Below are 26,910 nucleotides of genomic sequence, written 5' to 3' on the forward strand. Positions count from 1 at the left end.
TATGAAATATTACTAAAAAGCATATTCATGGAAAATGAAAAACAAATGGAAAATGCACAAACACAAAATAATTATAACTTATGATAGGTAAATTCAGTATTTTTCAGAATGATTGATTATAATTTCTACTAAGAATGGCTATTTGTTTTTGGAAATTTGATCAATGTGTATATTTTCAAATTTGGGGATTTAAATTTTATTATCTGCTTAATATAAGCCTTATTTACATAAATATTAGAATATTATAGTTTATTTATACCTACTTTAATCAAGCATCTTAAAAATTCCAAGAAAAAAGCTTTTGCCATATATGTACATGATATTAAATTATTAAAAATCTATGAATGTATGCTGGCCTGTATAACCAAAGGCTCAATTATATGAGCACAAAAATTAACTTAATGGAGCTGGCTAGCCTATATACATATTTTTTGTATTATTTCATATCTTTTTCTTGCTTAAAAGAAAATTTACTACTTATGGGTGCCCTAACTTGTGACACAGTCAAATATAATGCATTTCCTAAGTGAGTTTCTAATTAGAAACATCATTTGTGTTATGGCAGATGTCATTAAGAGCAAAGATAATATTAGCCTTTTAGGGGACAATTTAAATGAGTGGAATTTGTTATTAGATTAAGGAAATACATTTATTTTACTAACCAGGACAAATAGTATCTTATATCTTCAGAAACTGTTTCCCAATTACAACATCCTGCAGTTATAAAAACAAAAACAGTTGCCGGAATCTTACTGAAAATTCCAAATATCCAGATTCACCTCCTTCTACCCCAAAATGGGAAATCTAGGCCTTGAATTCCTACCATTTGGTTCTATTGGTGGAGTCCATCCTACGTGAAGCTCTGTGGAGCTGATCTTCCGCACCTTGGGTGGACCCAGCCGTCTGGGAGCTGCCTGGGCCGTGGTCACTGTCAAAGGGGTGCTGTGTAAACAGCCCCCGCTAGTACATGCCTGCAGAGCAAAACGGTACTTCGTGAATGGAAGCAGATTCCAGACGGTGGCGGTGGTCTCGGGGCCTTCATAGGGAGAGCAGGGCTGGACACCATGTAGAGGAGCACAGGACAAAACATATTTCTCAATGGGACCAGAACGATCGGAAGGTGAAGCCCAGGTAAGTGTCACAGAGTCTGAGCTAACAGGACTAACATAACTTAAATTCAAACTTCCCACTGGGGCCCCTGGTTTCGTCCTGTAGGTGACAGCCGCGCTTCGTGTTGAACCATGCACGCTGCTGCTCACGATGTAATAGGAATACGAGGTATATGGCACCAGGGCAGTGTCTAAGAAGTACTGAATACCTGAAATTAAAAGAACAAGAGAAGCAAAAGAAGATTTATATTCCACAAACAGGTGGGGAATCATTTCCAATTGTTTTTCTATTATGTAACATAACTATCAACACATAACCACAACAATCTACTCTTTTGAATAAGAATATGGTTCATATTTTTTAAAACTGAGATAAAGCAAACACTGGTTATTTTTACTGTGTAGTATAATGTAAGAAAAGTGCCTTTTGTAATGATGCATTCTTAGAAGCTTAAACTCTTGTTTTGTTCTTTACATGACACAGTATCCTTTTTATAGCATCCTTGCAGTTCTCTGAAACAGAAATAACTATATTTCTTATTGGAGTAGGAAATGGCAACCCACTCTGGTATTCTTGCCTGGGAAATCCCATGGAGAGAGTAGCCAGTAGGCTACAGTCAATGGGGTCACAAAGAGTTGGACACGACTCAGCACGCATGCACACAAGTTTATATATACTTAATCAGACTTAATTAGATACTGATGCATGAGATCAACAGCAAGCAAACTACTGCGACAGCCATGTCTGTCCCTACCCAACATTTTGACTAGGACCTTTCCTGAATTTATAACCCATGGAAACTAAAATTATAGATGACAATTGTTGCTTTAATCTGCTATTTTGTAGAGACACTTTTTAATTTATCAGCAATGAAGAATTCACACATGAAAGATTTGAAGAGAGAAGGAGGTAGAAAAAGGAGGTACTAATAAAAGAAAAAAAAATTATGGGGAGTGGACACAATCAGACACACGCCTGGAACTTCCCATCCCCTAAGGGACAGACAGTGTATAGCAGGATTCTGAGGCACACAAATGTCTAATCCCTCCTGCTCATGTGTGGGGGAAGGGGAGGAAAGGTTCATCATATAGAGGTCACCCATATTAGAGGGAGGATGTGGCACTATTTAAGTGTTAAAAGAAAAATAGTTCACTGTGTAAAGTGTCATTTTGCTTTGTTTCCTGAGTGATGAGGATGTTGGGTTGAGATCCAGCGAGTGTGTGATTTGACCTTCTATGACTGGGACAAGGTGACGCTCCAAGCTTGGGTGGATCAAAGGTTGGATGGAGAATGTGGGAAACCAATCCCAGTGAGCTCTCAGCAATAGCTGGAGACCACAGGAGGATGAGATAGCAAGGAACTCATGAGGACCCAAGCAAAATAAGGATGAAGGCATGCTCCCTAGCTTCTTGCATCAGATGTCACTAGAGTTACATGAGCATCACCTCTTAAATGAGCCAGCATCCTCTGATGTCTCTGCAAATGCAAAGGGCCAGAGGGAAGCTGTCCCTCCCCCCAGCACCATCATGATGCTTGGGGAAAGGGAATAATTGAAGACTGAATAAGAATAACTTCTACAGACTGAATATAGTATATTGCCCAAGTTCAGATAGTAGGAAGAGAATACACAAGGTGATGCTTTAAGAAGGGGGGCCTTTGAAAAATAATGAGGTCATGATGGTGGAGTCCACAAATGGGATTAGTTATGAAAGAAAAATCCGGAAAAATTCCTTGTTCCTTTCACCATGTCAAGACACAGGGAGGAGCTGGCAGACTGCAAACCCAAAGAGACCCTTCATTACAACCCAACTATGCTGACACCCTGACCTTGAATTCCAGCCTCCAGAACACTGGGAAATAAATTTCTGTGGTTTAGAAGCCACTCTGTCTGTGGTGGAAAATTGGATTAAAGATTTACTGAGCATGGTCCCACCCATTAGAACAAGACCCAGTTTCCCCCTCAGTCAGTCTCTGCCATCAGGAAGCTTCCATAAGCCTCTTATCCTTCTCCATCAGAGGGCAGACAGACTGAAAACCACAATCACAGAAAACTAACCAATCTGATCACACAGACCACAGCCTTGTTTAACTCAATGAAACTATGAGCTATGCTGTGTAGGGCTACCCAAGATGGACAGGTCATGGTGGAGAGTTCTGACAAACCATGGACCACTGGAGAAGGGAATGGCAAACCACTTCAGTATTCTTGCCTTGAGAACCCCATGAACAGTATAAAAAGGGAAAAAGATATGATACTGAAAGATGAACTCCCCAGGTCAGTAGGTGCCCAGTATGCTACCAGAGATTGGTGGAGAAATAACTCCAGAAAGAATGAAGAGATGGAGCCAAAGCAAAAACAACACCCAGTTGTGGATGTTACTGGTGATGGAAGTAAAGCCCAATGTTGTAAAGAGCAATATTGCATAGGAACCTGGAATGTTAGGTCCATGAATCAAGGCAAATTGGAAGTGGTCAAACAGGAGACGGCAAGAGTGACTGTTGACATTTTAGGTATCAGCGAACTAAGATGGACTGGGATGGGTGAATTTAACTCAGATGACCATTACATCTACTACTGTGGGCAAGAATCCCTTAGAAGAAATGGAGTAGCCATCATAGTCAATAAAAGAGTCCAAAATGCAGTACTTGGATGCAATCTCAAAAATGACAGAAGGATCTCTGTTCGTTTCCAAGGCAAACCATTCAATATCACAGTAATCCAAGTCTATGCCCCAACCAGTAATGCTGAAGAAGCTGAAGTTGAACAGTTCTATGAAGACCTACAAGATCTTCTAGAACTAACACCCAAAAAAAGATGTCCTTTTTATTACAGGGGACAGGAATGCAAAAGTAGGAAGTCAAGAAACACCTGGAGTAACAGGCAAATTTGGCCTTGGAGTACTGAACGAAGCAGGGCAAAGGCTAACAAAGTTTTGCCAAGAGAACGCACTGGTCATAGCAAACACCCTCTTCCAACAACACAAGAGAAGACTCTACACATGGACATCACCAGATGGTCAACACCAAAATCAGATTGATTATATTCTTTGCAGCCAAAGATGGAGAAGCTCTATACAGTCAGCAAAAACAAGACTGGGACCTCACTGTGTCTCAGATCATGAACTTCTTATAGCCAAGTTAAGACTTAAATTGAAAAAGTAGGGAAAACCACTAGACCATTCAGGTATGACCTAAATCAAATCCCTTATGACTATACAGTGGAAGTGACAGATAGATTCAAGGGATTAGATCTGATAGAGTGCCTGAAGAACTATGGACAGAGGTTCATGACATTGTACAGGAGGCAGTGATCCAGACTATTCCCAAGAAAAAGAAATGCAAAAAGGCAAAGTGATTGTCTGAGGAGGCCTTACAAACAATTATGAAAAGAAGACAAGTGAAAGGCAAAGGAGAAAAGGAAAGCTATACCCATCTGAATGCAGAGTTCCAAAGAATAGGAAGGAGAGATAAGAAAGCCTTCCTCAGTGATCAATGCAAAGAAATAGAGGAAAAGAATAGAATGGGAAAGACTAGAGATCTCTTCAGGAAAATTAGAGATACCAAGAGAACTTTTCATGCAAAGATGGGCACAATAAAGGAGAGAAATGGTGTGGACCTAACAGAAGGAGAAGATATCAAGAAGAGGTGGCAAGAATACACAGAAGAACTGGACAAAAAAGATCTTCACGACCCAGATAATCACCATGGTGTGATCACTCATCTAGAGCCAGACATCCTGGAATGTGAAGTCAAGTGGGCCTTAGGAAGCATCACTACACACAAAGCTAGAGGAGGTGATGGAATTCCAGTTGAGCTATTTCAAATACAAAAGATGATGCTGTGCAAGTGCTGCACTCAATATGCCAGAAAATTTGGAAAACTCAGCAGTGGCAACAGAATTGGAAAAGGTCAGTTTTCATTCCAATCCTAAAGAAAGGCAATGCCAAAGAGTGCTCAAACCACCGCACAATTGTACTCATCGCACACGCTAGCAAAGTAATGCTCAAAATTCTCCAAGCCAGGTTTCAACAGTATGTGAACCATGAACTTCCAGATGTTCAAGCTGGTTTTAGAAAAGGCAGAGGAACCAGAGGTCAAATTGCCAACATCCACTGGTTCATCAAAAAAGCAAGTGAGTTCCAGAAAAACATCTATTTCTGCTTTTTGACTATGCCAAAGCCTTTGACTTTGTAGATCACAACAAAATGTGGAAAATTCTTCAAGAGATGGGAATACCAGACCACCTGACCTGCCTCCTGAGAAATCTGGATGCAGGTCAAGAAGCAGCAGTTAGAACTGGACATGGAACAACAGACTCGTTTCAAATTGGGAAAGGAGTATGTCAAGGCTGTATATTGTCATCTTGCTTATTTAACTTATATGCAGAGTAAATCACGAGAAATGGTGGACTGGATGAAACACAAGCTGGAATCAAGATTGGCGAGAGAAATATCAATAACCTCAGATATGCAGATGACACCACACTTATGGCAGAACATGAAGAAGAACCACAGAGGATCTTGATGAAAGTGAAAGAGCAGAGTGAGAAAGGTGGCTTAAAGCTCAACATTCAGAAAACTAAGATCATGATATCCGGTCCCATCACTTCATGGCAAACAGATGGGGAAACAGTGGAAACAGTGACAGATTTCATTTTGGGGGGCCCCAAAATTGCTGCAGATGGTGACTATGTTATAAAATTAAAAGACTCTTGCTCCTTGGAAGAAAAGTTATGACCAACCTAGACAGGCATATTAAAAAGCAGAGACATTACTTTGTCATTAGAGGTCCATCTAGTCAAAACTATGGTTTTTTCCAGTAGTCATATATGGATGTGAGAGTTGGACTATAAGAAAGCAGAGTGCCAAAGTATTGATGCTTTTGAACTGTGGTGTTGGAAAAGACTCTTGAGAGGCCCTTGGTCTGCAAGGAGATCCAACCAGTTCATCCTAAAGGAAATCAGTCCTGAATATTCATTGGAAGGACGATGTTGAAGCTGAAACTCCAATACTTTGGCCATCTGATGCAAAGAACCGACTCATTGGAAAATACCCTAATGCTGGGAAAGATTGAAGGCGTGAGAAGAAGGGGATGACAGAGGATGAGTTGGCTGGATAGGATCACTGACTCAATGGACATGAGTTTGAGTAAACTCCGGGAGTTAGTGATGGACAGGGAAGCCTCACGTGCTGCAGTCCACCAGGTCACAAAGAGTTGGACACGACTTAGCAAACTGAACTGAACTGAACGGCCTGTGGTATTTTGTTACAGCAGCCTAAATATACTAAGACAGTGAACATCTATCTGAGTGAAGAGTAATGCTGATACTCTGTTCCATACGTCATTGCAAATTCTTCATGAAAATATATATATTAGACTAGAGTTCAATCAGGTCACAGAACCCACAGTGTAACCTAAACGAGGAAAGTTGAATTCAAAGTATGATTGATTACACAAGGGTGTTACCTACTGAGGAGACCAGAAATCTCTAATGAATGCAGAAGAGAAGAGATGGAAAAGTCACTACTCCCAAGACTGAGGCAGAGCACCCAGGGAAGGAACAGAACCCAGAGAGTTGAGACCTGGGATGAGACCAGACTTTGTTAAAGAAGATGCAGGCATAGCCCACTTGATGGTGAAATTTGCTGAGGTTCCAGGAAGGCAGAACTCCTTTGGTACTTGGTCTCTAGTAATTGAGTTGCTCCACCACAGAACTTACTGGAAAAAAACTTACTGGCAGAGTCCCAAGGAAAGTTGCCCATGATAAGGGGCTGTACCAGAGAATTCACTGGAAAGTCACCATCTACAGTGGTAGGGGAAGATGCCATCTGAGCATCAGCAGAATTTACTGGGACTGCCATGTGCTATCTTCCTGAGTTTACCTTGTAGAACTCATTCTTATGAGGCCAGCATGTAGGGAAGTTGCCCTTTGGGGTCCTCAGGGGAAGCTGCCCATGGCTGCTGCTGTGTGGCTGAACATCACCTTCTGAGAGTAATGCACAGCACAACCAGGAAAAGAAACCTCCAGCTTCCTCAGGATATCTTCCTACAGCCTCTACTGACAGAATTCAACATCATCCCAGTGAGTAAAGGAGAAATGTTTATAGGTTCCATTTCCACTATCACAAAGCAGGCAATGAAGAACAGCTTTGAAAGCAAGAGGGAAGAACTTAATAACTTGCACAAGTATACAGTAAGAAATGTTTTATGAGACACGCCTGTTAGCCAGATTCCTAGCAAACATTTCCTTGGGAAGCCTATAAAATGATGCATTTGCTATTTATAATAGAAAATGTTTAAAGTAGAATTTCTTCATGAGTTATATTATTCTAATATTACATTAATATGATGTTATATAGTTATTTTAAGCAAAAGTGATGAAGCCCAAACAGCAACATGAGGGGAAAAAAAAAAAGGAAATGTAATAGTGCATAGGCTTGTTATGAAAAATAAACTGGGAAAGAAAAAAAAAAAAGAAAAAAGAAAAATAAACTGGAGTACATATTTTCCCTCCCAGAAATTTTCCAAAATGAAATTACTTTTTGCATTAAAATGCTGGAATTGAGAGGCTTTAATATTTGCTCTTTTAAATTTTCTTAATTGGATATACTACACTTATAATAAAAACTTAAGCTAAGCTAAGTCACTTCAGTCGTGTCCGACTCTATGCGACCCCACAAATGGCAGCCCACCAGGCTCCCCCGTCCCTGGGATTCTCCAGGCAAGAACACTGGAGTGGGTTGCCATTTCCTTCTCCAATGCATGAAAGTGAAAAGTGAAAGTGAAGTTGCTTAGTCGTGTCCCATTCAGCGACCCCATGGACTGCAGCCTACCAGGCTCCTCCGTCCATGGGATTTTCCAGGCAAGAGTACTGGAGTGGGGTGCCATTGCCTTCTCCGAATAAAAATTTACATGCACTCAAATCAAAATTAGGTGTTTAGACAAACTACTGCACAAAATCATCAGCAATTTCTCTTTAGAGATGCACTGGGTCATGATCTTGACTGATCCCACCCCCATGAGTGGCATCACGCACTAGGGCTACACGGAACTCTTCAAGTTTCCTGAATTAACCCTATTTTTTTCACCCTGCATGCCTTGTCATATACAACTTCTTCCATGAGACTAATTCTTCCTCTACTGCAGTGTCTGCATAATTCAGCTCATGTCACCTGCTTTTCAGAAATTTACAGTGGTTTTCAATCACTGTCTTTGCCCTTACAAGCATGGTTGCTTTTTATTCCTCCTCTGCTTATAAGATACTTATACATTCTCTAAGATACTTAAAGTATACTTATATACATACTTATATAAGATACTTATACATTCTTCACTTATAAGATACTTAGAAATATTCTAAAAATATTTAATACTATTTTGAGTCAATTCTAGTTCAATATTTAATACACTACATTGTAATTTTGGTTTATTTATCTATGTCTCTTTTCAATAATGTGAACTATTCCTTCCAGCCTTGTATTTCTAGTCATTGATACTATTGCTGGTATGCAGTAAGCAAAGAACAAAGTATAATTGAATGAACAAGCCTTCATATATATATGAACTATTTTTTTCTAGGAAGTAGTATTAAAAAGCCTTATAATAAAGACTCTTGATTTTCATCTTCTGTTCTGTTTTCCACCTTATCCCCTGCGTATATTTTCTGGGTTTGTTTGGTTGGTTGGTTGATTTCTCTCAGGAGTAACTGAATTCTCTTCCACTTATTACATTGATCCCTTGATATAGTGGGGAATAATAAATGATAAAGATGTTAAAGGTAGAAATGAAATCCTAGAGTTCACTAAGATACAGTGTTGTCTAAAACTCTCCATTTAAACTATGTTAATGTCCCTAGTGATGTAGGCGATGGTCACATGCAGAAATAATCTTCCTCTAGTTTCCCTGTGGAAACATTACCCTAGAGTAACAATTAAGGACTATTCGCCCCACTCATGGTGTCCCGAAGGAGGAAAGATTTAATTGATTGTGAATTCGGGAGGGAAAAAAAAACAAAGTATGCTTAATCAACTCATTGATTTCTTTTTTTTCTTTTCTAATCTGTCTTCCTGTAGGACAGAAGTTATAGTCTCCAATCTGGCTTCTCTTGGTAATAAAGAAGACTTTTATTTTTTATTTCCATCTTATAGATGGAATTCTTATGTCTAGTTTGCCTTTAGTTTGAAATTCAAGTAGGAAAAAATGATTTAATAACTGCCACCTAAAACTTTAGTACAATCAAAAGCATGCTATGTCCTATGAGAGCTGTTCTCTTCACCCCTGCATGCTAAGTTGGTTCAGTCATGTCTGACTCTTTGCAACCCCAAGGACTGTAGCCCACCAGGCTCCTCTGTGCATGGGATTCTCCAGGCAAAAATACTGGAGTGGGCTGCCATGCCCTCCTCCAGGGGATCTTCCCTACCCAGGGAACAAACCCATGTCTCTTATGTGTCCTGCATTGGCAGGCAGGTTCTTTACCACTAGCGCCACCTGGGAAGCCCTCCCTTCTTCACTATGGCACATAAAATACCAGTGGGCAACCCTGATTGATGCTGCAGGGGAGATAAATAATATTAAAAGTGCTGATTATGTACAATTCCCAATGTACTAACTTTATCCCTACATCTCTCCCTTCTACTCTTGAAAACTAATGAGGATGCAAAAACAAGTGAAATGTTACTTAGGGAAATCACTGACTATACCTTAAAAAATCACTGACTATTCCTTTAAAAAAATTATTTATAAACTTTAAAATGATTTCATCTTTATTAGCAGGTGTTATTTAGAACTAATAATTTCCAAGTTCTAAAGATGAACATATCAGTGTGTTATGATCTTAGGGTGGCAACTACCACTCTGGAGAATCCCACAGTGCATCAGGCCAGCTAGGAAAAGTTTTATTCTAACAAGGAATTCTATAATAGTCTCAACCAAATGGCCAGACTTGCTTGGAAGACGACACTATTAATTTTCTTTGAAAAGTTCAGTGATTCTCCACCTATAATTCCAAATGCCTTTATTTAACCCAAAGATTTGTGTTCATCCGACTGAATATAAGTACTGTTTCCTCTTCATATTACACGTGCTATCCACACACTGGAAACGGAGTGATAAACATGAGGGTCTTATTAGAAAGATACAATGTGCTGACAACATTAACCAATTGTTGTCGCTGTTCAAATGCCATCAGGCAGATAATTTTCACATCATTAATTATAGTCATTGTCAAGAAATGCCAGAAGCAGCATTTTTTAATGAAAGATAAGGATTTAAGAAATAATACCTTGTTTAATGGGATTACATAAATGTCTGATTAGTCAATAAGCACACATTATATTAAACAAAACTGTTATTTAGATTCTATATTGGTGCAATCATGTAAAAGAGCCAGAGTGTGGTGTTCACATGCAATGTTCTATAAAATATTGATATATGGAAAACAGAGTGACCCTAATTCAAAACTGCAGAATTAATCCAACCAGTGGCACTGTCATCTTCTAAGTCACTTTTAATATTAGTATAAGCCTCTCTCCTCCTATCACAAAAGCTTAAGTTTCAGGACACCTGGATCATGCTGATATTTGGAAGAAAATAAACATCCAGTAGCAGGTTTTTAGGATGCTCTGCCAACATGGCAGATGTAGACAGATGTTCATTTCCGTTTGCAATCTGCATCGTGAAGTCAGAATTTCCATTAACTTCAAAGAAGACTTGGAATAAGAAGCTACACTTAGAGATAACACAAAGTACTGGGTGTAATAATGTAAGTCATACCGAACTGGGTGCAAAGTGTAGCCGACTGCAATATATATAAGATAAAAATGTATGCTATGCAAAAGTTGTAATGCCAATCTATATGTCAAAACAAGGTATCTTCCTAATCATTTTGGGGAAGATTGTGGAACTTCAGTGTTTCTTTATACTTTTCTAACTAATTATGCATGTTAAACAAGAATTTGGAAAATTGGGTCTTATATAAAGAGAATGAAATAGCAACCTGAATTGGAATAAATGTTTCAGTATCACTTAAAACTAATTTCCTAAAATAGCTTGTAGCTAAACATAATGGAAGCAAACCTCAGAGAAGACAGAGTTAGAAGAATGTAAAAATCTCTAAGTCTTCTTTCTGCTTTTAGGGAAACAGTATCTAAAATATCTGAGTATAATTTTTTAAAGATAATGGGTCTCTATAGTTTGATTTCTACAAGATCCTTTAAAATTCATACAAGTTACAGGTGCAAAGATAATCTTCATGGTTTGTTCATATCCTTCCCCTCTCAATTTCATTTCAGTGTTGCTGGGTTCTACCTCTGTGAAAATGGCAATGTATGCATAAATTTAAGCTATTTGCTTTCAAGTTAACACTCTCTTTTCCCTTTTAGAGAAGTTTACTTTTCAACCTGATAATTTAAAATTTGAAATGCTTATAGGAGAAATATTTGATAAATTTTCTATAATCCTTATACACAGAGAAAACTACACATCAGTTTGTTGTATTTTATGTTTTTAATTAAATGTATATAATTGACAGGTTATTTTTCATATCTTTTGGTTATCAATAGATCACAATATGTTACTCTGAAAAACATGCCTCTGCCTCTAGACTGAAGGGTATAATTGATGTTTGATTTTACTACTGAATTAACCTATTGGGTTGGCTTAAAGGCTCATTTAGTTTTTTCTATAAGATCTTAACCCAATACCTTAAACAGTATGTCATGGACATTTTCTGTTCACTGATAAGTAAACTAAGACAGCATTTTATAGGTAACCATATTCTACAATTTACTTAATAATGTACCAGATTCTGTCATGCCATGTACCATAATTTATTGAAAGTTTTCTGAGTGTCTGATTTTTCCTAATATTTTGCTACTACAGATAGTGGAGCTTTGGAAGTATTTTGTGATTTGCTATCTACTTATGATTTCATTTGAAATAAATTTTCTAAAGTAGGTTTGCTGAGTCAAATGGTTTACAAAAGAGTAAGGATTCTTACATATTTTAACAAGTTGTCCCACATGAAAAGTCATACCAGCGAACTCACACAGATAGCCCAGCAGTTTATGTAAGTTCTAGCTTCTCCATAACCTCATTAGTGCTGTAAAGGGTATTTTTTTTTCATCTTTGAGGCTTTGATAAGCATTCATGACTTATCAAATAATAAGCATCTCATTTTCACTGGGTTTCTTTGACTACTGTGAGATCTGTGATTCTCTCTCCGCTGAAACACTCCCTGCTAAACAACAGCATTTCTCCTCAATGTCAAGGAACTTAACTAATGTATCAATTCTCAGAATATTTTATCTTTCCAACACCAAAGCTTGAGACTCACTGTATGGGTATTGATCTTCAACTGTGTAGATTTCAAAACCGTCCCTGAATAAACTGTAAGTAAGCTGGTGGGCATTTGGAGAATCAGGTGGACTCCAGGAGAGATTGATAGCAGAAGAACTTTGAACTTGTCCTCTGGGTGGAGGTTGCTGGGATGGAGCTAAATTACAATGAAGAGAGCATGTATTAGCAAAGGCAATCAATAATGACACAAGTAAACTGAAGTAACATACCCAGCAGAGAGGTCTTTCTGATTCAAGATTACTTTATCAAGAAGACATGTGGTTTACCAAGACATTAATAAACAAAGGGCATACATCATGTGTTCTCTAAAACAAAGCTTTTTATCTATAAATATAAAACACATTTGTAGGTCAACACAGCTGACATAAATATGGTTGGGGAAAAACCACAAAAGTTTACATTAAGCACTTACTTTTACTGAAGCATCGTTGACGTATTCATTTCAGATGTATAACATAGTTATTTGATGCTTGTTTATATTATGTACCATATAGAGTTATTACAGTATTATTAACTATATCCCCTTTGTTGTACATTACATCCCCGTGACTTATTTTGTAATAAGAAGTTTGTACATATTAACCCCCTTCATCTATTTCACCCATTCCCTTACCTTTACCCCCACCCTACTCCTTTGGCAGCCACTAGTTTATTCTGTGTCTGTTAGTCTGTATCAGCTTTATTTGTTCATTTTTTAAGATTCCTCATATAAATGGAAACATACAGTATTTGTCTTACTCTTCTTTCTTTGAATTTTTTTGAGAAATCATCCAAAGATGCATATTTATTTTCTACTTAATTAACTTAAAAGTTGGCGTAAATTATATTGAAACTTGAAATTTAAGTCATATAATTTTTAGACTTTTAAGAGAAAGCTTTCCATTCCATTAAGCACAATGTCTCATCAAGCTCCACAGAGCACAGTGTGAAAGAATAAAAGTTAGTGATACAAATAGCTATGGATGCTAAGGATGTTAGTCTAAACATTAGCAAGAAACAATTTAAATGTACTACATGAACACACAAAGTACCTGTTAGAGGTGCCATGACTGCTTTTAACACCTGTTAAAAATGCTGGGATCGTAACATAGAAAACAGCTTACGGTTACCAAAGGGGAAAGCAGGGGGCAGTGGGGCGTTAAGGGATAAATTGTGAGTTTAAGATTAAAAGATACATACTACTATATATAAAACAGATAACAAGGACCTATTGCTTAGCACAGGAAACTATATTCAGTATCTTGTAATAATCTATAATGGGAAAAATCTGAAAAATAATAAACACCCACACATATATATATAACTGAATCATTTTGTTGTACACCTGAAACTAACACAACATTGTAACAACTATACTTCAATTTAAAAATGCTGTGATTGTTAGAGATTATATGATTGCTTCCATTAGGAATGTAACAGCATTCATCTCATGATTTTAGTGATATCTTTATAGTATATAAATATATTTTATGAACACTTTGTTTCTTATCACTGTGTATTTTTTCTTAGTCTCTGTATTTTGAAGAGTAGTTTCTACATTTTTCTCCAGAATATAAAAAGGTGAAGGAGAAAAAACAATATCTAGCTATATTTCAAGGGCAATCAACCACCAGTTTATTTATCCCTTTCTGGTTTAAGATACATAAGCCTTCATCCATTAGGGAAGCATAACCTAATTAGATTTTCTCATTAAAGAAGATAACAAAGTCACACGTTACCATTATTTTATTTTTAAAACCATTACTTTTTCTGTTGAAAAAAACTAAATCATGAATCAAATAATTATCAGTATTTTTATATGAAATATCTACAGTCACTAGGTGATAATCAATGTTTCAGAAGACAAGAGTGCACTCACATGATTTAATAAAGATCTAAAACTATTTTCAAATGGGTGGGCAGAGGGTAAAGAAATTAAAAGGCATGGAGCAGTACTCTGGGAAGTTACAGCAAAGCTCTTTTACTCTTTATGTCATGGGCCAAGACCAACCCCAGGTTCAGTGATTCACTAGAAACTCATTCACTCATCTTAAGTCCCACCCTTGGGTAAGATTTATTACAGAGGAAGGATACAGATTACAGTCAACATAGGGTAAAGGCACACAGGGGAAGTCTGGGGGAAGCCAAGCACAAGCTTCCTGTCACACAGGATGTGTTTAATTCCCCCAGGAAGACATGAACACACACATGAAATGTTGCCAACCAGGGAAGTTGATTAGAAACTCCGCACCCAGGGTTCATACAGAAACCGTTTGTGATAGGCAGCTTCCATCTCCCACATACCATAATTTCAGACTCCCAGAAGGAAAGCAGGTGTTAAGCAAAAACCATGTCATTTATGCAAAATTTAAGGGAGAGTGAGCCACTTGGCAATTCTGAGGATGGTGGGAAATGTTAAAAATCCAAGTTCCCAGATGGCCGCCAAATGCCAACTTTGTAAGCAAATCTTTCTGAAGATAAGCATTCAAGCCTGCTATGTCAGCTTTTCCTACACTTCTACCCAGCTCAAAGGGGCACAGCTCTCAGGGACACAGAGGGATGTGAGAAGAGCATCATTTGACCCCTCAGTGAAGGGCAGCACCAGCTCAAGGCCACTCCTATACCCAGTCAGGGGGCTAGGGATTAAATATTCTGACTCCCCTTTCTCCCAGCCCTCTTCCAGATGACTGGAAGGTTCCTACTTGTAGCTGAAGCCAACTGAAAGTCATGGAGCAAGGGAACCTGCTGATACGGACCACCAAATCTTAGGGGACCGAGTACAGTTAGAGGTATAGAGTAGCAATGTTAAGTCATCCTACACACCAGGCAAGGACTCCCAAAGAGCTATTACTAATTCATTGGTACTCATATACTCCACTTTAAAGCCATGCTACAGACGAATAATAACATTCTAAGAAAGTATATCAAGACCACTGAATTTGAAATGTGTAAAATTCCATATCTTATACATAGGCTCCCTAAAGACAGTGTCTCCAGACCTATAGTAGATGATATTGATGTCATATTTTTGAGGAAAAATATTCAACATAGATACATTGTCATTCTTCCTCTTTTATCTATTTTGTGGTGGTTGTGGGGGGGGGGGGTTCATTGTTATGTTGGGCTTCCCTGGTAGCTCAGCTGGTAAAGAATCTGCCTGCAATGCAGGAGATTCCTGTTTGATTCCTGGGTTGGGAAGATCCCCTGGAAAAGGGAACATCTACTCAATCCAGTATTCTGGCCTGGAGAATTCCATGAACTCTAAAGTCCATGGGGTTGCAAAGAGTTGGACACGACTGAGCAACTTTCACTAGCACTTTTCACATTGTTATGCTAAAATTCCAACTGTCTGTATACCTATTTAGATATAGGACTAGAGTATTAACAATCTCAAAATGACACACCAAAAGAGAATTATTTCCAAAGAGCACCTTATATATTTTAATTCAAAGACATGCCATATTTTAATACAGTCACTTTGGTTGGTTTAATACTGACAGCACATCTGAACTTTCAGTGAATTTAATTTAAGGCTCTAAATCCAATTTTTCTTGGTGGAACTTCAAAAACTCATAAACTGTCTCATCTACAGTACTCTCAGAGAGCCTTGTAATCCATGGCAACATAATATTTTTTAGAGACTATTAGTGATTACATCTAAAACTCTGCATGCTCTCAGGAACACAAAAGATTTCAGAGTTAGAGCAATCAAAACTGACCTTCAGACTATTTTCTAAGATAGCAAAACACTATCTTAGTGTTTTGTGGGATGACTGAAACAAAGATATTTCAGTTCCATGTCAAAGGGTGTAGAAAATGATTTGCATTGCATGAAAATTTCCTTGGCAATATACACAATCACACACATATATATACACCTGGGCTCTTTCAAATGTTTAAATTTCATTACTTTTTAGGACCATCTCTAACAACAATCTTGTCTGACTTCACAGTATAAATGAACAGTGCTTGTTGGACATTTAAATGAGAATTTTCAAAGACCTGAGGTTTAGATAGTTCAATACCACTCTAAGAAAAATTATTTGGAAATCCTGGGCATGAGATGACTTAAACCCACTTTTATGTGCTGAAAGTAGGATTCTAAGAAAATGATCATACACTCATTAATCAAAATAGCAAAGAATGTCATTTGTATATAGACTCTCTTTTAAGGAAGGAAAGTATAATATTGTGACTACATCTATCAGTTGGGGACTATATCCCAGCTTTGGGACTTTGGTAACTGTATGATTATAGCCAAATTTTAGTCGGATGCTCTGCACCTTTCCTCATTTATAATAAGAACATAATAATTTCTACCTCTGAGGGCCAAAGCAACTATTATAAATATGTTCTAAAAATTAAAGGAAACTATGGTAATTATAAAGCCTCTTGATGAAAGTGAAAGAGGAGAGTGAAAAAGTTGGCTTAAAGCTTAACATTCAGAAAACTAAGATCATGGCATCTGGTCCCATCACCTCATGGGAAATAGATGGGGAGACAGTGGAAACAGTGTCAGACTTTATTTTGGGGGGCTCCAAAATCACTGCAGATGGTGACTGCAGCCATGAAATTAAAAGATGCTTACTCCTTGGAAGGAAAGTTATGACCAACCTAGATAGCATATTAAAAAGCAGAGATATTACTTTGCCAACAAAGGTCCATCTAGTCAAGGCTATGGTTTTTCCAGTGGTCACGTATGGATGTGAGAGTTGGACTATAAAGAAAGCTGAGCCCCGAAGAATTGACGCTTTTGGACTGTGGTGTTGGAGAAGACTCTTGAGAGTCCCTTGGACTGCAAGGAGACCCAACCAGTCCATCCTAAAGGAGGTTTAGTCCTGGGTGTTCATTGGAAGGATTGATGCTGAAGCTGAACCTCCAGTACTTTGACCACCTCACGCGAAGAGTTGACTCATTGGAAAAGACCCTGATGCTGGAAGGGATTGGGGGCAGGAGAAGAAGGGGACAACAGAGGATGAGATGGCTGGATGGTAACACCAACTCGATGGGCATGAGTTTGAGTAAACTCCAGGAGTTGGTAATGGACAGGGAGGCCTGGCGTGCTGTGATTCATGGGGTTGCAAAGAGTTGGACACGACTGAGTGACTGAATTGAACTGAACTGAACTGATGATAATCATGTTTCAATAAAAAGGAAATTTCAATAGAGAAACAGAATGCATAAAAACACCAAAACCCAGATGAACAACTGAACTATAACTGAAATGGAAAGTTCTCTAAAGAGGGCTCAGTGGCAGATTTGAAACGAAAGAAGAAAAAAATCAGAAGAAAAAGAGGAAAAAAGGCTTCTATGGTCCTCCAGTGGGTAAGACTCCATGTTCCAATGCAGGAGGCCCAGGTTTGATTCTTGGTCAAAGAACTAAACCCCACATGCCACAACTGAGAGCTTGCATCTCACAACTAATGATCCCATGTGCTGCAAAAGAGACTGAAGATCCTATATGCTGCAACTAATACCCAGCAAGACAAATAAATATTAACACAAGACTCAGTAAACTTGACATAAAGCAACAAACAGAACTTAAAATATACACCAATATGACTTATCCAATTCAAATAACAAAGAAAAAAATGAACAAAAGTGAAAAGAGCCTCAGAGACCTGAGAGAAAATGTTAGATATACCATGGGCCAGTTTATGTGCAATAGGAATGAACCACAAAAGAGAGAAAAGACACAGAAAGGAGAAAAAAGATTTGAAGAAATATTGGCTCAAACTTTTCAAATTCCATGTAAAACACTTATCTCCAGTTCCAAAAAGCATAATGAATCCAAGCAGGATACACACAAAGTGATTCAGACCTCAACACAGCACAATCAAACCTGAGAAAGACAAAGATGAAATCTTGAAAGCAGCAAGAGAAAAATGATTCATACACAACCAAAGGAAAATACAACTAAAGGCTTACAGAAACAATGGAAGCCAGAATGTAGTAAAATGACATATTTAAGGTCCTAAAAGCAAAAAAAAAGTTGGTACCAAGAATTCTCTATCTAGAACAAACTACTCATCAAAAATAAGATAAAATAAAGGTATTCTCCAGCATTTTTTTAAAAAACTAAGAAAATTCATTGTTAGCAATTTGGCCCTACAAAACCTAGAAATACTGGATACAGATTGAAAATAATAAAGCAATCCATCAAGCTAAAAGGAAATGATAAAGAGAGTATATTGAATCATGTGAAGATAGAAAAAAAACACAGGAAGTAGTACATATGTGTGTAAATTATGTGGATAAATATTGAAGTTGGTTCTAATTTCAAGACTAAAGCTACAGTAATCAAAACAACATGGCATAAGAAGAGACAAAAGGATAAATGGACTAGGAGAGAGAACTTAGTATGATCAACTGACTTGCTTACATGGTAATATATAAATAACAAAATTTACCATTTTAGCCATGTTTAGAGTATGTGTTAGAGGTATTAAGTACATTTAGAATGTTGTGTAACCACTCTGCTATTCATTTCTAACACTTTTAAATTATCCTAAACAGAAACTTTATACCCATTAAACAACTTTTCATTCCCCTTGTACAGCCTCTTTACTTTCGATACGTATATCATGTGTGTGCTCAGTCATGTCCGGCTTTGTAGCCTCCTGGGCTGTAGCCCGCCAGGCTCCTCTGTCCATAGGACTCTCCAGGCAAGAACACTGGAGTGGGTTGCCATGTCCTCCTCCAGGGGATCTTCCCAACCCAGGGATTGAACCCACATCTCTGGTGTCTCCTGCATTGGCAGATGGGTTTTTTACCAGTAGCGCCACCTGGGAAGCCCTGTGTATGTGTATGAATTTGCCTATTCTAGGTATCTCATATAAATGCAATTATGTAGTACATTTTTTTTTCCACTTATTCTGCTTAGCATAATGTTTTCAAAGTTTAACCATGTTGTGCATGCTCAGTCACTAGTTGTGTTTGACTCTTTGTGACCCCATGGACTGTAGAGCCCGCCAGGCTCCTCTGTCCCTGGGAACCATATTATAATAAATATTAGCATTTCATTCATTTTTATGGATGAAAGATATTCAATTGTGTGTATATATCACATTTTTCTTATATACTTATCTTTTGGTGGACACTTCAGTTTTTTCTGCCTTTTGAGTATTGTGACTATTGTTACATAAATACTGGTACACATATATCTGCTTAAGTTACTGCTTTTAATTCTTAAGAGTATTTACCTAAGGGGAGAAATTGCTAGATTATATAGTAATTCTGTGTTTAACATTTTAGGAAGCATCAAACTATTTTCCACAATGACTGTACCATTTTACAGACCCACCAGCAATGCTAACTGTACCAATTTCTCTGTAGCCTTGCCAAACTTGTTATTTTACCTATGTTGAGATGGGGCATCTAAGTGAGTATAAAGTGGTATCTCATTGTGGCTTTGGTTTGCTTTCCCTCATAAGCAATGATATCGAGTATCTTTTCAAGTGTTTATTTACTATATGTATATTTTCTTTCAAAAATGCCCATTCAAATCATTTGTCCTTTTTTAAATTAAATTCTTCGGTTTTTGTTGTTGAGCTATAGTTCTTTAAACATTCTAGATACTAATCCCCTATCAGATATTGATTTATATTATTTTCTCCCATTTTGTGAGTTGTCTTTTCACTCTCTTAATAGTGTATTTTGATGTCAAAATTTTGAATTTTGAAGAACTCAGATTTATCTTTTTCCTGTTTTTTTTCTATGACTTTTGTGTCATATCAAGGAAAACCTTACCAAATCTAAACTGATGAAGTTTTATCTTATGTTTCTCATATGGCTTTGGCTCTTAAGTTTAGGTCTTTGATCTACCATAAGTTAATTTTTATATATATGGTGAAAGGTACATGTTCAATTTCAATCTTTTGCATGTGAATAAGTTTCCCCAATATTATTTATTCAAAAGACTGCTCTTTATTCATTAAATGGTCTAAACACCCTTGTTTAAATCAACTGACCAGTATATAAGGGTTTATCTATGGGTCCACTAATCTATTTCTTTGGTCTATATATTTATATTTATGCCATTACATTATTTTGATTACTGTAGATTTCTCATTATTTTGAAATCAGGAACTGTAAGTCCTCCAACATGAAAAGATATCCCAATTGTCTTCTTTTCCAAGATTGTTTTAGCCTTGAGATTTCATTTTAATTTAAGATGGGTTTTCCTATTGTTGCAAAAAAAATGCCATTGGGATTTTGATAGGAATTTGACTGACTCTGTAGACTGCTGGTGGTCTTGACATTTTAACGATATTAAATCTCCCAATCCACAATATGGAATGTCTTTCAATAATTTATGCCTTATTTAATTTTTTAGGAATGTTTTTATAGTTTTCAAGTGTTCAAGTCTTTCTTCTTAAATTTATTACTAAGAATTGTATTCACTGTGATGCCACTGTAAACAGAATTGCTTTCTTAATTTCATTTTCTTTTGTTCATTGCTAGAAACACAACTGCTTTTAGGTATTGATCTTGTATCATGCAACTTTGCTGAATTTGTTTATTAGCTCTAGTAGCTTTCTTGTGGATGCTTTGGGATTTTCTCTATATAGGATTATGTCATCTGCAAGCAGAGACAGCTTTACTTCTTTCAAATTTGGATGTCTTTTTATTTCTTTTTCTTGTCTATTTGTTCTGGTTAGAACTTCTAGTATAATGTTGCATAACAGCCACAAAAGTGGGCATCCTTGTAATATGCTTGATCTGAGTGGAAAAGCTATTAGTATTTTAATACAATACTATTGAATACCATTAATACTATTAAATACAATACTAATACATCAACATTCTGGGAATCAATGAACTAAAATGGGCTGGAATGGGTGAATTTAACTCAGGTGACCATTCTATCTACTACTGTGGGCAGGAATCCCTTAGAAGAAATGGAGTAGCCATCACAGTCAACAAGAGAGTCCAAAATGCAGTACTTGGATGCAATCCCAAAAACAACAGAATGATCTCTGTTTGTTTCCAAGGCAAACCATTCAATATCATCGTAATCCAAGCCTATGTCCCGACCAGTAATGCTGAAGAAGCTGAACGGCTCTTTGAAGACTACAAGACATTTTAGAACTAACACCCAAAAAATATGTCTTTTTCATTATAGGGGACTGGAATGCAAAAGTAGGAAGTCAAGAAATACCTGGAGTAACAGGCAAATTTGGCCTTGGAGTACAGAATGCAGCAGGGCAAAGGCTAATAGAGTTTTGCCAAGAGAAGGCACTGGTCATAGAAAACACCCTCTTCCAAAAACACAAGAAAAGACTCTACACATGGACATCACCAGATGGCCAACACCGAAATCAGATTGATTATATTCTTTGCAGCCAAAGATGGAGAAGCTAACGCATATATATGGAATTTTAAAAGATGGTAACGATAACCCTATATGCAGGACAGAAAAAGAGACACAGATGTATAGAACAGACTTTTGGACTCTGTGGGAGAAGGCGAGGGTGGGATGATCTGAGAGAATAGCATTGAAACATGTATATTATCAAGTGTGAAACAGATCGCCAGCCCAGGTTGGATGCATGAGACAAGTGCTCAGAGCTGGTGCACTGGGATGACCCAGAGGGATGGGATGTGGAGGGAGGTGGGAGGGGGGATCAGGATGGGGAACACATGTAAATCCATGGCTGATTCATGTCAATGTATGGCAAAAACCACTACAATATTGTAAAGTAATTAGCCTCCAACTAATAAAAATAAATGAAAAACAAAGCAAACAAACAAACAAAAAAAAAAGATGAAGAAGCTCTATACAGTCAGCAAAAACAAGACCAGGAGCAGACTGTGGCTCAGATCATGAACTCCTTCTTGGAAAATTCAGACTTAAATTGAAGAAAGTGGGGAAAAGCACTAAACCACTCAGGTACGACCTAAATCATTTCCCTTATGATTATACAGTGGAAGTGAGAAATATATCTAAGCGACTAGATCTGATAGAGTGCCTGATGAATTATGGACAGAGATTCATGACATTGTACAGGAGACAGGGATCGAGACCATCCCCAAGAAAAAGAAATACAAAAAAGCAAAATGGCTGTCTGAGGAGGTCTTACAATTAGCTGTGAAAAGAAGAGAAGCAAAAAGCAAAGGAGGAAAGGAAAGAATTAAGCACCTGAATGCAGAATTCTAAAGAATAGCAAGGAGAGATAAGAAAGTCTTCCTCAGTGATCACTGCAAAGAAATAGAGGAAAACAATAGAATGGGAAAGACTAGAGATCTCAAGAAAATTAGAGATACCAAGGAACATTTCACGCAAAGATGGGTTCAATAAAAGACAGAAATGGTATGGCCTTGACAGAAGCAGAAGATATTAAGAAGAGGTGGCAAGAATACACAGAGAACTGTACAAAAAAGATCTTCATGACCCAGTTAATCATGACAGTGTGATCACTCACCTAGAGCCAGACATCCTGGAATATGAAGTCAAGTGGGCCTTAGGAAGCAACACTACAAACAAAGGTAGTGGAGGTGATGAAATTCCAGTTGAGCTATTTCAAATCCTAAAAGATGATTCTGTGAAAGTGCTACGTTCAATATGTCAGCAAATTTGGAAAACTCAGGACTGGCCACAGGACTGGAAAAGATCAGTTTTCATTCCAATCACAAAGAAAGGCAATGCCAAAGAATGCTCAAACTACCGCACAATTGCACTCATCTCACACACTAGCAAAGTAATGCTCAAAATTCTCCAAGCCAGGCTTCAGCAATATGTGAACTGTGAATGTCCAGGTGTACAAGCTGGCTTTAGAAAAGGCAGAGGAACTAGAGGTCAAATTGCCAATATCCGCTGGATCATTGAAAAAGCAAGAGAATTCCAGAAAAACATCTGTTTCTGCTTTATTGACTGCCAAAGCCTTTGACTGTGTGGATCACAACAAGCTGTGGAAAATTCTGAAAGAGATGGGAATACCAGACCACCTGACCTGCCTCTTGAGAAACCTATATGCAGGTCAGGAAGCAACAGTTAGAACTGGACATGGAACAACAGACTGGTTCCAAATAGGAAAAGGAGTACGTCAAGGCTGTATATTGTCACCCTGCTTATTTAACTTACATGCAGAGTACATCATGAGAAACGCTGGGCTGGAAGAAGCACAAGCTGGACTCAAGATTGCCAGGAGAAATATCAATAACCTCAGATATGCAGATGACACCACCTTTATGGCAGAAAGTGAAGAACTAAAGAACCTCTTGATGAAAGTGAAAGAGGAGAGTGAAAAAGTTGGCTTAAAGCTCAACATTCAGAAAACTAAGATCATGACATTCGGTCCCATCACTTCATGGCAAATAGATGGGGAAACAGTGGAAACAGTGGCTGACTTTAATTTTGGGGCTGCAAAATCACTGCAGATGGTGATTGCAGCCATGAAATTAAAAGACGCTTACTCCTTGGAAGGAAAGTTATGACCAACCTATACAGCATATTTAAAAGCAGAGACATTACTTGGCCAACAAAGGTCCAGGCTATGGTTTTTCCAGTGGTCATGTATGGATGTGAGAGTTGGACTATAAAGAAAGCTGAGCCCCGAAGAATTGATGCTTTTGGACTGTGGTGTTGGAGAAGACTCTTGAGAGTTCCTTGGACTGCAAGGAGATCCAACCAGTCCATCCTAAAGGAGATCAGTCCTGGGTGTTCATTGGAAGGACTGATGCTGAAGCTGAAACTCCAGTACTTTGGCCACCTGATGCGAAGAGTTGATTCATTGGAAAAGACCCTGATGCTGGGAGGGATTGGGGGCAGGAGGAAAAGGGGGCAACAGAGGATGAGATGGTTGGATGGCATCACCGACTCAATGGACATGGGTTTGGTTAAACTCTAGGAGTTGGTGATGGACAGGGAGGCCTGGCATGCTGCAGTTCATGGAGTCACAAAGAGTCGGACACAATTGAGCAACTGAACTGAACTGAATTATATGAATATGAGTATAATGTTAGCCATTGGGTCAGTTGATTTTTTGCCTATACACATGGATAGCTTAATAAGGAAAGGTTATAATCATTTTAAAAGTATGCTAATGGAACATTTGAATATCCATGTTTCAAAAAATAAAAATGAAATAAAGAAGAAAGATGCTAATCATAGACCTAATATGAAAGCTAAAAAAACAAAATTTCATATGATAATACAGGATAAAATCTCTGTTGCACTGGGTCAAGAAAAATTTCTTAGATAAAATGCAAAAAGTTATGATCCAACAAAAAATATTAACTTTGGTAAATTACACTTCATCACAATTAAAAGCTCTTGGATTTAAAAACATACCATTAACAAAATTTTAAATATAGTTCACAAAATGGGAGGAAATCTTTACAATTTGTATCTCAAGTATATAAAGAATTCTTTAACTCAGTAAGATAAGCAACTCAATTAAAACATGGGCAAAAGACATAAAAAACATTTACCAAGGAAAACACAGGAATAGTAAATAAAAACATGAAAAGGTACTCAAAAGCATTCGTCAGTACAAAAAAAAAACCAAATTAAAAACTACAGTGAGATACTACTATCTCACACACATAAAGTGACTATAATATATTGAAAGTCACTCAGTCATGTCTGATTCTTTGCAACCCCATATACTGAAGCCTGCCAGGTTTCTCTGTCCATGGGGATTCTCCAGGCAAGAATATTGCAGTGGGTAGCCATTCCCTTCTCCAGGAAATCTTTCCAATGCAGGGATGGAACCCAGGTCTATCTGCATTGCAGGCAGGTTCTTTACTGCCTGAGCCAGCAGGGAAGCCCATAATGATACATGGTCAATGCCAACACTGCTGAGGTCATAGAGAAACTGGATCTCCCAAAAATTGTATGTAGAAATGCAAAATAGTATAGCCGTGATGGTAAGTAACTTGAAAGTTTCTGAAAAAGCTCAAAACACACTCACCATATACTCACTATGCTCTAAGATAAACCTAAGAGACATAAAAACATGTCTATATGAAGACTTGTACCCATGTGTTCATGATAATATTATTCATAATGGATAAACACTGGAAACAATTAATATGCACAACAACTCAATGGATAAACAAAATATAGTAAATGGTATCTTACTCAGCAATTAAAAGGAATTAACTACTGAGAAATAAAAACATGGATGAATCTCAAAAATACAGTGCTAAGAAAAGGAGTCAGATAGAAAAACCTAAATATAGTATGATTTCATTTATATTAAATATTTTAGATAGGCAAAATTGTGTCAGGAACTAGATAACAAGTTACTTGCAGTTGAAGTGGAAATTGACTGAAGACGGGTACATGGGAACTTTTCTGAAGTGATAGAAATATTTAATGATTGGATTATAGTTATGCTTGCACAACAATAAATTTAGTGATATCCAACAAACCGTACACTTAAAATGGTTAAATTTATGAGATATAAATCATACTTCAATAAAGCTGTTAATATAATAAGAGATTGATAGGTTTCTGGGAAGATGGCAGCGTAGGAAGAACCAGGAATCTGTTTTCCCACCAAGACAACAGTTTGCACTGGCAGAATCTAGCATAACCTCCTTGGAACTCTGGAGTCTACTGACAGCTTGCAACGTCCAGGGGAAGGGCTGAATGGTGGATTGCACTTAACTTTGATCAGTTTCAGCTCTTTGTGCAGCAGAAGTGCCCATCCCCCACCCTGCTCCGTGAAAGGAAGCTGCGCACGTGTTTCTGGAACCGAGCGCACACAGCCTGCAGGAACCAGAGCGGGCAAAAAGACCCTTTTGTCCAAATACTGGGAGTCTGTGCTCTGATTGCTGATTGTTGCTTCTTATCACAGAGTTGCAGACAAAAAGGACAGTGGCCATTGTTCAACCATCTGCACTACTGCAAGAACTCCCCTCAGAGATCAAAAGGACTTCAACAAGAATTTTAAAAGCCAGTACTCTGTCCTTTTATTTTTCTCTTCTTACCCGTTTTGTAGTCAGTCAGATATTTATGTATGCATAGGTTATATATGTACTTAAATCTTTTTTATATTCAACTCACATTTATATTTATCCTTTTTTATCATTCATATTTTAAAATCTCTATTTACAGAGGATCCTATACCTTTCCTTAAGGCAATTTTACTGTGGTAAAATATACATAGCATAAAATTTGGCAAGTTAACCATTTTTAAATGTACAGTTAAGTGATATTAAACACTTTCATAACGTTGTGCACCAACAAACTGGATAATCTCAATGAAACGGACAAATTCCTAGAAAGACAAAACTTACCAAGACTAAATCACAAAAAAATAAAGCATCTGAATAGACCTGTATTAGCAATGAAATTGAATCAGTAATCAAAATCTTGCAACAAAGAAAAGTCCTGGACTTGATTAATTAATTGGTAAAGTATATCAAACTAAATAAAAACCAATACCAATTCTTCTCAAACTTTTCCAAATATTTGAAGAGGAGGGAACCCTTCCTAACTCAGTCTCTGAGGCCAAT

At 37.5% G+C, this 26,910-nt stretch overlaps 1 protein-coding gene across 1 annotated transcript in view; it reads right to left on the reverse strand.

Annotated features, from left to right (window-relative positions):
- The window catches only part of USH2A (usherin), an 892,942-nt gene that overhangs the window by 659,721 nt on the left and 206,311 nt on the right, over window positions 1–26,910 (reverse strand). Inside the window, exons 15-16 of the mRNA XM_061161192.1 lie at window positions 12,443–12,601; window positions 824–1,318 (exon numbers count right to left, since the gene is read on the reverse strand). Of these exons, the coding sequence (XP_061017175.1) occupies window positions 824–1,318; window positions 12,443–12,601 (654 nt within the window). The remainder of the gene's footprint in view (window positions 1–823; window positions 1,319–12,442; window positions 12,602–26,910) is intronic.

This window comes from Dama dama, chromosome 14 (assembly GCF_033118175.1).
Source record: "Dama dama isolate Ldn47 chromosome 14, ASM3311817v1, whole genome shotgun sequence".
Lineage (NCBI taxonomy): Eukaryota > Metazoa > Chordata > Mammalia > Artiodactyla > Cervidae > Dama > Dama dama.